At 35.6% G+C, this 13495-nt stretch overlaps 1 protein-coding gene across 3 annotated transcripts in view; it reads right to left on the minus strand.

The window, feature by feature from the left end:
* LOC102235491 (synaptotagmin-7-like) overlaps window positions 1-13495 on the minus strand; it is a 103582-nt gene that overhangs the window by 56350 nt on the left and 33737 nt on the right. For all 3 annotated transcript variants that reach the window (XM_023332275.1, XM_023332274.1, XM_023332276.1), the window contains exon 2: window positions 608-711. In XM_023332275.1, coding sequence (XP_023188043.1) covers window positions 608-711 — 104 coding nt within the window. The remainder of the gene's footprint in view (window positions 1-607; window positions 712-13495) is intronic.

Below are 13495 nucleotides of genomic sequence, written 5' to 3' on the forward strand. Positions count from 1 at the left end.
ACAGAACCATTTATTTTCTGCTTTTGAAAATGCCAGCCAATAGTGTGTCAAATGGCATTGCACTTTCCAGAATATTTTAGATATGCTTCACAAAAAGATCCAGACGTCCAGGTATAACGGGTTGAATAATTTAGAGTCACATACCACTAACATTTTTGGCAGGGTACCACTGTACTCCTTCAAGAGACACCAGGAGAAATAGGAAAGCAGCTGTGATGTGGAAGGAATCATCCAAGCAGTGTTTTCTTTAAGCCAATGTTTCTGTTGTGTTTTTGCCATATCAACTTCGCAATGCCTGAACTGAGTGACAGACAGGCTTATTTTTAAATGTATCATAAAAGTATTTTGTCATGAGACCATCTAAATGCTTTGTACTGCCTGTAAGACACTGACTACATGTGATCAATCTGAACAACCCCAAATACATAAATAAGGCAATTAAAATAAGGAGTAAAGATAGCAACAGATCTGATTTCTCAGAAAAATCCAAAATGAATGACATTCTGAGTGTATGTGCCATCAACATACACACAATACTTCAAAGAAATTGAGAAACAATTGTCATGAGCAATAAATGCAAGCTAAAATGTTAGGTTCCGTAACTTACCAGTTTACGTTGACACCAGGTGCAGATCCCACATAAAGCTACGAGCCAAACGGCACACACTACGACTGCAACAGAGAGCAGGAGTACACTGAGTGACACTGAGCCTAAGAGGGGGAGACAAAGACCGAGAAGACAAAGACAGATATGGAGGAAGGTATTAGTGCATTCCATATAACACTCCAAATCTTTAAAGTGCTCACATATGAACATTCTGATGTTAGTGAAAGTCATATTCCAGGGATATTCAGGATCAATGGCTTCTCTCCTTCCTTCTCCATTCATCCTTGTCATCTGGCATCTTTCATCAGTAAGAGAGAAAAGTAAAAGCAGTGCGGGGGAAAAGACATAAAGGCAATGAAACAGCTTCTTGCTCATGTTCCCTGCATGTATCAACGAGAGATGCGAACATGTCAGGGTGAAAAAAATATCACGAGGCCAGAAGCCATGCAATTACCAACCTCCGTTCTCTCTCCTCTATCTCCAAAATCCCTTACAAACTTTGTTCTTGTCTTGACAGATGATTTATTTTCCAGAGGGCTCTATTTTCAATTTCTCTGTCTTTCAATTACTGCCTCCCAAGCATGACATTCATTCAGTTATTTGCTAAGTAATTCAGAATGCACAGGCAGAAAAGCAAAACAACGCTGACAATGAGCTAATAACCATCACATTCTTTTCTCTCCAGCACAGTCTATAATTATTTCGAGATATTCTCAACCTGAAAATAAATGCATTTCTTCTTCACCTCTAAATATTAGCTTTATGGAATGTTTTTTTTTAAAAAATTGAGATTTATGGATTTTATTTGTGCTGCATTTTATAATTGTGCATTGAATGGTGTTGGGAAACATTCACCTGTTCTGTATTTTGGTGTAGTTTGTTTTTATTGTGTTTTGTTCAAAATATGTTGATGTTGCTTTCTGCCCTCCAAACACATTTGTTCCTAGTTAGAATTTTATGTTGCATACTGGTTGAAAAATTATGCAGTATCAGGTATAAACTAAGCAAGATGGATTGAAAATAAGAAAAATACACCTAGCATTCAGAATCTGATAGAAGTTTTGTGAAGGAGAGGCTCTCAAGTTTACCTCTAAAAAAGTAAAATATAAAATCCATACTGTACTGGGGTTTGGCCTTGTCAGTTTGTTCACCAACCATACCCACTTCATTTGCATAATCAGATCTAACCTCTGTGAGAAGAATTTAAACAAGTGAAGTTCTCACAAAAGTAGATATAAATGTAAATATCCAACTCCATTATGCAGATGACACATCCAAAGAGCAGGTACAGATGGAGGTCACATCTCATGGTTTTGGATTTGCCCAGATGCAGATACCAGCACAGAGTTCAAATCAACCTGCTTTGGAGCTGCTCTGCTGGTGAAATGCAACCCTGCTCTGAAAATCTTGTCAGTCATCTGTTTTATGTAATTTTTTCTTTTTCTTACCTTGTCGTGCTTAAAGTGGAGGAAACACATGGGCTGGAGAGTGAATATCCATCAACAACATCTTAACAACTTTCATTCATTCATGAATTGTCTTGTGTCTGTGAATTTGTGTCCAAATATTTTTTTAAATGGTTTTGCAAGTCACTTGTTCTTGCAAACAATAATACCAGATTTACTTATATGAACAGGATTTTTTGTATGTCTCTGTTTGGCTTGTTTACTCATTTACTTATCTTTTTATTATGTTCATTACCTCTCCAGTCATTTTACATCCTGTCCCACACTTATCTATTTTGTCATTCCCAATCCCAACTGTCCAGTTCTCTTAACCTATTCCCTTTTTCACTCTCCATTCACTCATTAACCTCTCCAGTTTATGAAGCTGTCCAGTTTTGGAGTCGACTGCTTAGCTTGCTCTGTTTGACTTGGCTTTCCAGCTATTTTCCCTGTCAGATCATCTGCCCGGTTTTGATTCTCAGCCCAGTTTTGGACTTTTTCTCTTGGCTGGTCCCCTTTGCTCTGTTGGCCTGTGATTTCAGTCAGACTGCTGCCAACCCAAACCATCCACCACTTCAATGCTTTTCACAGTTTCATTGTTTCCTTTGTTCCTGGAAAGCATCCAGTAAACATGAACTAACAAACCTTTCAAATTCATCACACTCAGATTTGTATTGTTTTACAACTGGTTTGAGACAAAGTTTTGACTGAAAAGATGTGCATTTCAGCAAAATGAGGTTTGTGACTTATGGACAAAAGGTGCAGTTTTGGTTTGTTAAGATCTTTGGTTTACAACTCTGATTGTTTTGTGGATATTGTTTTATTTAGTATTTTTGGTTATAAGACCCTAACTTTTGATTGTAGTTTTTTTTATTTTACCTTTTTATTTTGTTAAACCCAAACAATAAACCCCAAACTGATAAACCTTTAACATCTAGGTTTCCTTAATGTTACTTCTCCTTCCCCCTGGCTAAGCTGGGTCATAACATTGATATAACTTGTTACAGAAAGAACTAAAAAGTAAATATATGTGTTTTCAGTATGATTGTGCTTACTTTAAGTTTACCTTTTTTTTTATATGCTGATAAGTTTCAGTATTTGTTTATGTGAAAAACACTATTTCGTCTTTAAACAGTCCGTGCTGCACCGATATAATCTCAGGTCACGGTAGGTAAAATAAATGTGAATTATTTCCAGTTAAAAGACCTGCTGTGCTGTTTAGTTTCACACTGTGAACTTCCTGTGGCTCCCAGTGTAAACAGAGACTCTTTAACAACAGCTCAAGCATTCTTGCTCTTTTCTTCTCTCACTATTATAAATATTAGAGTGACTGCAAATGTAGCCTGCGATCATTTATAGCACAGAAGCAGTGTAATGCACAGTTGCGTTAATGTTAAGTTATTGGCAGAAGTGCTGTGCTTCTCTGTCAAATGCGTCTTTTGTCTCCCATCTTTGTACTAACAGATTCTCCTTCAAAGTAATTTTCACTCATGTTAATAAAACAAATTATTGGGGTTGCTTACATGAAAAATGGCCTTAATAAACCTGCTGTTGCCCCCCTCATATACCCAGCAACTCATTACAAGTCGGCTCCTGCTCTGTGTTACCTTTGATGAATCTACACATCATGTTTGTTGGATTTCTTACAGATGGATGATCTAGAAAATGCTTTTGGAATAGTATTTACAAAAAAGACAGATGACAACTGAGTATTTAGGAGGAGTCAAAAACTGTATACATCTATCAGTAATGCAGACTGACAATGTGTTCAAGCTGGAGGCTACCCACTGAGGTAAGAGCTTAATGCAGATATGATTTTAGACTTTTTTCAGCACTCTTGTATAAAAAATAAGGTGATCAATATTTAAAAACAAAAGGAAGAATCTGACAATGGCGTGACCATCGGACACTGGCAGCAGTAGATAATGTAGATGTTTCAATTACATGGAGCATGATTATCTACACAAATCAGAAGCTGAATCACAATCAACCGGATATTACAGAATTGCGAAAAGCTTTACAGCAGAAAGAACTAATTGATGAAGCTTTACCAGCAGACAAGAACACAATCCTTACTGAAAAAAAACACATATTGAATCAGTAGCAGGACCTATCCCTGGAAAACAAGTGAATCCATACAATGTTAAAAGTGATGGTGGTATCAGTTGTGATTGGTGCACTGTTAGTGTAAGGAGTTATTTTGGTGTATTGATTATTTCATTCCAGTTTGATTATTATCATGTTCCTTAGTTTCTTATTTTGATTACATCATATTTACTTTAGTTCACTCTTTCCTCAGTGATTCTAGTTTATTCTGTTTATTTACTCCTTGTCTTGTTATAAGTTACTCTGAGCTCAGCCTATTGTTCCAGCTTTCACACTCTGTGTTTATTTACCTCTCTCTCATCCCTCCTGTAAACCTCATTATACCTTGTTATATTGTGTTCCCCAGTCATTCTCCTTGGGTGTTTGGTTTTTTGTTGTTGTTCTCCTTTGGCTCCCTGTGCTCCCATGGTTTTTTGTAAGGCTTTTGTTCTTGTTTTTCTATCAAATCTTCAATGATTCTCCTCATCAACACAACTATCTTAAAGAACACAAAGACTTCATGGGGAAAACTAGATCTACCTGACAGCATTGGAGGTGCATAGCCATCAGCTATCCTAGAAACAACCTGAGTATTACAGAAAAGGCCTTAAGTGGCCAAGGCAGGCCTTAAAGGGCCTAGCAGGACGTCACAGGTCTGCTGAGAATTTTGTAATAAGAAAAAAGCGGAGAATTTAAGGTGAATGAAGCTAAGCATTTTTATGTTCCATGGTGCTTTAGGACCAGTGAAGAACATTTTAAAGATATGAATCTCACTTTTGTCGTCTACAAGCAGTCTTTCACAGAGTGAAAGGCATAATGAACTTCAAATTATTCATTTCATTAAACATTAAAGTTTGTTAATTTCCAAGTCTTGCTAAATTCTGCTGTTTTTTTCCATACATACACAGTAAACAAACAAGGACTACATAAAGAAACAGCAAAAACAAAACAAAAAAAATCATCAAGACGTTTGACTTAAACTATATTTCCATATCATGCATCTTACTTCACTGTTAAATACAAATTACACCAACAATGTTTGGGCCTCCATTTTGAGAAGTTTGTTTGACAGTGAAATGTGTCTGTTTGACTTGTTTCTTTGTACCTGCCCATGTTGTTTCAATGTAGCATATTATTGACACAGCGTCGATACTGGCCACTGACCGGAGACTGTAAACACAACAAAGGATGAATAATGGAAAGAGGAGAAACTGAATGGAAACACAGAAGATCTAAAAAACCTAAAGCCAAGGACTAATACATCATAGTACACTAAGAAATAAAAGGCACAGAATTGGACTCAAGTTCTCCAAATTTTTCCTCTGTACTTCTATTTTGAGAAACGTCTGATGCAGTAGAGACCAATGTGGATGATCAACTGTATCTGAACATCACAGGACAATATTTCATAGAAACTTACAAATTATTGTGTCAAATTCTCACTGGGCAGTCCAAGTGCCATCAATAGTTCTTGTCCTCCATGCTCATCGTTTTCATTTTACTACACATGCAAAACAATATGCACATTTTGAAAACTCGGAGCATGCTACAAAGCACTATAGACAAGTTCGCAATTCTGCAAAGTTAGAGCAGGCTCTCACTCAAACACTCCCCCAGACTGTCTGTCCTAATTCAGTCCATACCTTCTTCTCTTGAGGGCACCAGTATCTCTCTGTCAAATGTGCCCTCTTTCTTTTTACTGTATTTTCTTCCCCTCCACCTGCTGTGCTTATCTGTTTGTGTTTTATTCACTCAGCCCTAGGTGCTAGCTCCTGGCACGACACAGAGAATAAGCACCATTAGTCACTGGGGACCTCCTGAGGAGCATCTCTTGTTGTAGGTCAGCACAACACGGAGAGGGCCAACACAGAGGGAGGTGACCCCTGACTGTTACGACAGACACAGTGCCAGAAGAGTGTCGACTTGTGGGAGGAAGCTGAGCAGCCAATTATACAGAAGAAAACCACAGAGCAAAGCATGCCTCACTTTAAATATTGTGACAGTATGAAAGATCAGGATTGCATCACCTGTATCTGGCTTTTGGACAGCTTGAAGCTCAGAATGAGATGTTAAAAATAAATTGGTGGGTGAGATTTGAGATAACTAGACAGCCTTTGAAATCCCAAAATTGGTCCAGCTGGCATTCTCATTAGTTTCATTCAATTACAACAATGTTTTAACTGAATACTAAAATGGACGTTCTTTGTGTAGATATTTTTAAAAGTGCTACACTTGAGATTCATACATAACTTCTGATTTTTTTTTTATGCAACAGATTTAAATGTGCCAATAGAAAATCCAACACTGCACTATTATCATCTAATGTAGACGTTCACATACAAACTAATAGACAAATGTCTGATTATTCAGATCTTGGTGGTTCTCCAAAGTGCAAAACATAGCCAACAACTGGGCATCTGCTTAATTAATCTCCATGTGGCATTTTGTTTTGTTTATTTACCTCATTATTGGTAGAAAGATACTCCAAATTTGTCAGCACAAAACCCCTGAAAAAATGGACTGCAGACAGCAAAGAAAGTTTATGCCATAAAAGTGAAATTACAGGCTGTTTGCTTGACTAGGAAAGTGAAGTTGCTTTCAACAACCATTGATAGTTAAAGGGGGATTGTAATGGGGTAATTTGTTGTTGATGGTTGGTCTGTTTTAGTTGATGACAGTTGTGAACTTAAAACCCAAACTGGAATCAAATCTTCCTATGAACCGTAAAGTACAAGTGTATTAGTAGAATTGTATTTTTCTATATTTAACACTATTTGGTATCACTAATTATTTAAACTTTGGTTCTGGTATGTCGCTGTGGTTAATTTGGTATTTTAGTATCCAGTCATGTTCAGTCAAACTGCACTTTTGATATTCCGCTGCTTCCCTTGTGTTCAATTTTGATTACTTCTACTTTTTTTAGATTATCTTGGCTATGTTCAATCATTGCTTTACTGTTCCCAGATTGCGGTGTTTCAAATTTCTTCCTAATTTATCTTTGTTCCCACACTTGGCACTTGTTAATCACACTGCATGCCAGTAATCACCCTCCTCTATAAACTGTCCTATTTTTTAACAAATTTATTGTCAGTTCTCTACTCAATTTGGGGTTTCCTCTGTAAGTCTGCTCTTGAGTTTTTATTATATAAATACCTAGTTCTCTATAAGCCTTCCAACATTTACTATCTGTCTACATGAGTATTAACAGTTGGTAAATATAAAATATATCTGGAAGCGATTGCAGCTTGCAAATAAGAAGGATTGGCATTCAAACAAAGGAGAACATTTTCTAATATTTGGTACCATTTGAATTAAGAATTAATTTAAATGTTAAGATTGGAAAAAGGTTGCATTCAGAGTGGGATCATTTATAGGAAACTCTAAGATTTGAATAGCTGAGTTACTATATTGACCGTACAACTAAATATCTTACTTTTGAGATACAAATGGTTTATTTTCTTTCATTGTTTCTTATGTTTACCTGCATTTTTTGTCAGATTCAATTTTATAACATTATCAGACACATTTCTTGAGAGATGTGCTCTCTCCCTGTCTTGAATTTGCTCTGTGCTGAAGAAGTTTTGTTAGACAACCTTCATCAGCCCTGATTAGTCTTGCTTTTGAATTTTCAGAAGTAAATAAAAACGGTGCACTGGGCTGTTCCAGCTCTCACTTTTAAAACAATCTGCAAGGTGATTACTTGTTTCTGCAACTCGTACAGTAGATATCTTTAATTTGTCTAGTCTAGTCAAATAAGAAAATATACAATTTTTATGTCAAAAAGTTTAAATAATCTGCCACTGATGAAGTACTGTTGAGGCTTACCAGCTCATTTTGGATAAATATAGTTTCATGTATACCATAATAACCTCCATCCTTAACATAAAAAAAATATATATATGTTTTTTATAAAGTATATTATGACTTATTGTGAGTTTATGATGGCATCAAAAAGTCTTATAATGTTAAAGTTGCAAGAAAACATTGTAAGAGGAATTAGATTTTGAATGGAGCAGTGATAAGCAGCCATGACTTTCTAACGTAGATCCACCCAATACAAATGGTAGCAAGAACCATTTGAAATAAGCCCATGTGACAAACCCCTCTAGCATTCATAGTAATGACGGGTGCAAAGGAAGGAAGTCAGAAGATATTATTGTCAGAGAAGTTATTATTCATGGTTATGCCAAAAAACTTCAATTTATATTCTAAATATAGTGACTTTGAAAAGTGCGCACACCCGTTTTAATGTCAAGTTTTTGTGATGAAAACCCAATATTTCGACTCAAAAATATGGCATAATTTCTCTACAATTCAAATCAATTCAGCATGAAATCTATTAAGAAGAAAAACTACATCCATATATTAATATACTAAGCACATTTTAAAATCATTCTTTGTATTCAGTCCTATCGAGTTTACACCTACTATCATTTGTAAAGAATATAATGAATCAAAAACAAAGTTCAGATATCCTGGCATTCAGAACTTGCTACATTGTGCATCCAGATACTCAGGCTTCCTCCCACAGACACAACACCTGTGATGGATTAATAGTTAAAGACATATATCCCAGACAGGTTTCAAAGAATTAAAAGATCTCATTGTTTAAGGGTGTCAGTCATGAAAAAGCTGCAACAATGCACAGCATTTTACATAGTATGTTTAATTTTGCCAGTGGGTTTTAGCTTCACATTTTCAGATGCCTAGTTGAAAGCAGAAGATGAGTGAGAATTTCTTTATCAGTGTCATAGCATGTTCTCTCATATATCCAAAAGACCCGTGACATGAACTTGTGAGATGAAAATAAAATTTTTGGATTGTGCCAGCCAGAGTTTAGAACTAAATCTGCTAGAAAGGGACCACATATGAAAGGGTCTGATGGACAAGCGATGTCTTCACACATGCCTTCAAAAGGTTGGAGAAATTTTGCAAGGTGAAGTGAATTATTGTCAATTTGGGAGGCTGATAATTTTCTAACTTTTAATTAAGACCAAACTCTGAAACTTAATTTAAAAATTGTGCAACAAGTGTTAATTTTGCCGCTATACAGCTGGTATATTCCAACTTGATTTTTTTTTTATTGTTGCTATTTTTGGATTTTTTTTTAATTGTTAAATTAAACAGGGTATTTGAAAATATAACATGAATGGGGGGAAAAGTTTTGAAAGTAATTCATCATGACACTTATTACCTCACAGAAACATTTGACATGAGTGTGTAGACGTTTTATAGGCACAATAAAATGAAAACTGTTTTCTGAACATTACTATGTATTTAGTAATGTACGACGTATTGAAGTTCCTCTGAAGTAAAAACACAATTAAAACTACTTGTTTATGTTGGAATGTTTGTTTCTTGGAAAGTCAGTTTTGTATATCGAGAACAAAGACATAACACTACATCATTTTGCAATGTTTTATACAGAATATCTAACAAATCTAAAAAGACCTCAATGTAAATTAAACCACTGATAAAGCGTAAAGCTAATAAAAAAAGGTCATTTTTAGCATTTTCATATTTTGTGTTTTTTTTCCCCCAACATTCACATAGTTTTCTATCACAGAACATTCTCATTCCACCTGCTCTTTATCCACCTCTTTTTCAGTAAACCACAGTCCCCTGATAGATATCATCTGACTTCATTAACTCCATGCCAATCTATCGTTGTGACACTGCGTCTCTGCTACTCATTCAACTGAATCGTCAAAACCATTTGCTCTGTTGCCCATTTCGTATGTAAGCTGTGCTCTTGGGGGTGGGGGGGTCGCGTACATCCCCCTGGCCCCCAGTTTTCGCAATTCACAAATAACATTTATGTCAAACAAAGAGATTTGGAAGCAATGCTATGCGAGGATGAAAACTTTAAAAACAATCCCTCATGGGTTTTCATCTTGGAGACTAAAAATACATTGTCTCATGCCACTGCACAAGTGAAGTGTGGCAAACAAGCTGCTGTTTGCTGTCTCAAAGGGTTGTAATACCACAGACCCATGACTGACTCATAACCTAATAAACTTGACTGGTAGGTGTGTTTATTCAGTCAAACTATCTTGTGCAGGCAGATTGTGCTGTCAGAGTGTTTCTCTGCCGGAGCGGTGATGTGTTGTCCATAATGAGGGGGATTTAGAAGTTTGCTCTGTGCAATAAGACAGGGTATGGGTGAACGGACACAACTGAACAGTCATTATGACTCACCCAGAGGTACTGAAGAGAGGGAAAGAATTACAGGTCCTAGAGTGAGGTTAAAACTCTTAAAATGGTAGGGCATTATGAAGAAAGTATGTCTGACTAAGAGCTGGGGGTGAAAATAAGCATAATAAGTAAGTGTACAATTAAAATCTGCAAGAGTGTCATTACAGGACAATTGACTCGCACCATAAAATCAAATTTTTATACCTAATATTGTGAATATATATATTTTCTACCAATGTACCTTAGCATTGCCCACTATTTTCTTACTCTTAGTAAAGTGCTTTTGATTAATTATGGGGACTATTCTCTGAGGATTTCAAATTGCACCCTGTTTAATAGCATGTGGTTCTGGTTGCTCTTTTGGTCAGCCAACTATTATTCAATATGAGAGATTATACTTCATGATCAAATTAAAATTATTATGTATAACCTCCTGTCGGAGGATATTATTAGCTGGAGACACAATATCACTTTTTTTGACAGCTGACTATTAGTAGATTATAGAAAATTACTTTAAGGCTGCCTTCAGGAGGCGGCGTGTTTCGTTCAGAGCAGAAGAGAAGGCCACACACTTTGAAACTATAACCTCAACGAAAGGTGCTGATTGCTACCGGTAGGAGATTTTTTTCAGGATAGACGGTGTCTATCTGCAAAAGAAAAGCCTGAGCTCTTGTAGTAACTGATCATGAGTAGGAAAACAAGGCAAGCAAAGACACTAGAGTTCCTCTGACAACAACCACTTCATGTTCACTGTCACGTGACTATAAAAAAGCATTTATTTTGTCATTCAATTTCAATTTTTTTGGACTAGTAAGCAGAGTAGTAAATTGACTGTATGCATAAAACATATTTCTCCTGTTACCAATAATTCAAAACTATAAAAATTAGAGCCATAATGCCCAATCACCCTAACAACACATTCACATAATGATACGCAGAAAAAAAAGCAACATGGGGTTAAATGTCTTACCCAGAGGACCAGGGTCATGTGATTGAGGGAAGCTGGATTCAAACCAACAACGTTCAGATTACAGAACAACTACAGATGCCATACATAGTTAAAAGTAGTTTTATTGAAAAATAAGTCTAGTATCAAACTGTGTCTAAAGGTAGTTACCAAAAAAAACAACTAAACAACAAAACAAAAGCTTTTAGAAATTTAAAAGAAAAACAGAATGATCTGTGTTTTTGTTTCGTTGAATATTTTTTATTTTATTTTTCAGCCATGTTTCACTGTATTGTTTTAATGAAACAATTCTAATACATTGTTTCATCATTAAAATGTTCTATCACAACCAGATACCAGGGGAGTCCAGCAATCTGAGACAGCATTAAGCAGAAGGAAAAATGTCAAGATCTAGTGAGAATGGACCTTTAAGCTTTTTCTTCTTCCTTGCCTGTGATTTATTGAATTACAGCCGTCATTTGATATTAATAATGCAATACATCTAATTTAGAAAAGAAAAACATGAAATAATTTACTCATCCTACTGTTTTAAGGTATTGTAAATGTATTTCATAAGTAGGAGGACAATGCAAAAACTGCAAATTTAGTAAATTTTGCACAAGTTAAGTATCTAGGTAAGCCAAGTAGTAAGTAAGTAAGATAGATAACCCAATGTGATATAACATATCCGATATTGGTCCTTAGGACTTTTCGGGCAGCTTTTCTCTGCTCGAATTATCAAGGAAAAACCTTTTAGCGATGTCTCAAATGTAATTTGAACATGAGCAGCTCTTCCCTCAAGCCAAAAAAAAAAGAGAACAAAATTACATAATCATGCAAATGTAGGTTTGGAATGGGCTGCATTTATAATAATGATTAATAATGACTTTTCGAATTTTAATTTGAAGAATCACAAAATTATGACCTAAAGTATTTATCAGAAAATTCAACTGGATCCTATCAATATAGTTCTGAATACATATTTATTTTTATATTGTTCTATGTAGCAATGCCAAACTAAAAGGATCAGGGAATAATTCTGTCTTGCTTTTAATTTTCACCACCATTTTCACAAAATGTGTAAACTAGTCATCCCTCCTGCTTTGTAATTAATGAATGGAAATTGAAATTCTGTTTTTCACACATTATTTCACAAAATCACGGCTGAATCGGTACCAAACTGGCTGCACACCCAGTCAAAAGTAGATGCTGTTGAAAAGGTTAGTGAATCTCTGCGGTTTGTTCATGTTGGCAGGATGTGCTGCAGTCGCTGTTTGTGTTAATACAATTCCCCATTGTGCTACTGCATGAAGAAATCACTACCTTCAGCACTTTCAGCTCAATTAAAGCAGACTTGTAAGCTGGCGTGTAGCGGCCTACTTGGTCAGTCTGAGTTTGAGCTCATCATTTGTGATGAAGGAATCAGCCCCCTGAGTATGGCCCTCAGACTGTGAGCTCCTGCTGAAAACTTCTTACAACATTTTTGGAAACAATAATCTAGCAATTTTCTCATTTGCGGCCCAGAGTAATTGATTAAACTAACCCACTGGTTCCTCAATTTAAAAAAAGAAGAAAAATCCAGGAAAATTCAGCTTTAAGTAAGTATTTAATGAAGAAGCTCCCACGATTGACATCTGTTGCGCTGAGTCCCAGATGTTTTATAGCTGCTATAAAAAGTTTTAGCTCCAAAATTCAATCAACATGCCCGCTCTTAAGGATGCCCACACATTTGAGGTTATATAACATATTTTTTTCCACCAACTATTTCATGAGAAACATTAATATCACTTATAAGCACACTGTCAAGTTTTTAAAATGGATTCTGTCAGTAGGAGCCTTTGCCTGTTCACCCTCCCTTAGGAAGAAAAAATAAATAAGAAATCAAACAGCACCAAAAGATGTTTATAACTCTTAAAATAAAGTAGAATTACATGACACATAACTTCACTCTAGGTGTTGTACAGGCAAAAGTTCCTGTGACATTTAGAAGTAACTTAACTCTTCAGATTGTTTCTTTTAATGTCAAAACAAAGTAAGATATATTATTTACCTTCACCGCCAAGTTCTTAGATTTGAAAAACTTAATATTTTTAAAATGTCCGCTTTAAATATTACAACTAATAAAGACCACACCCCCAAATGTATAACATAATACAAATTATTTTTTTTAAATTCCTTACTTATTTGTTTACTTACTTCTATTTTCTATCTAATCTA

The sequence above is a fragment of the Xiphophorus maculatus genome, chromosome 4 (genome assembly GCF_002775205.1).
Source record: "Xiphophorus maculatus strain JP 163 A chromosome 4, X_maculatus-5.0-male, whole genome shotgun sequence".
NCBI classification, from domain to species: Eukaryota; Metazoa; Chordata; class Actinopteri; order Cyprinodontiformes; family Poeciliidae; genus Xiphophorus; species Xiphophorus maculatus.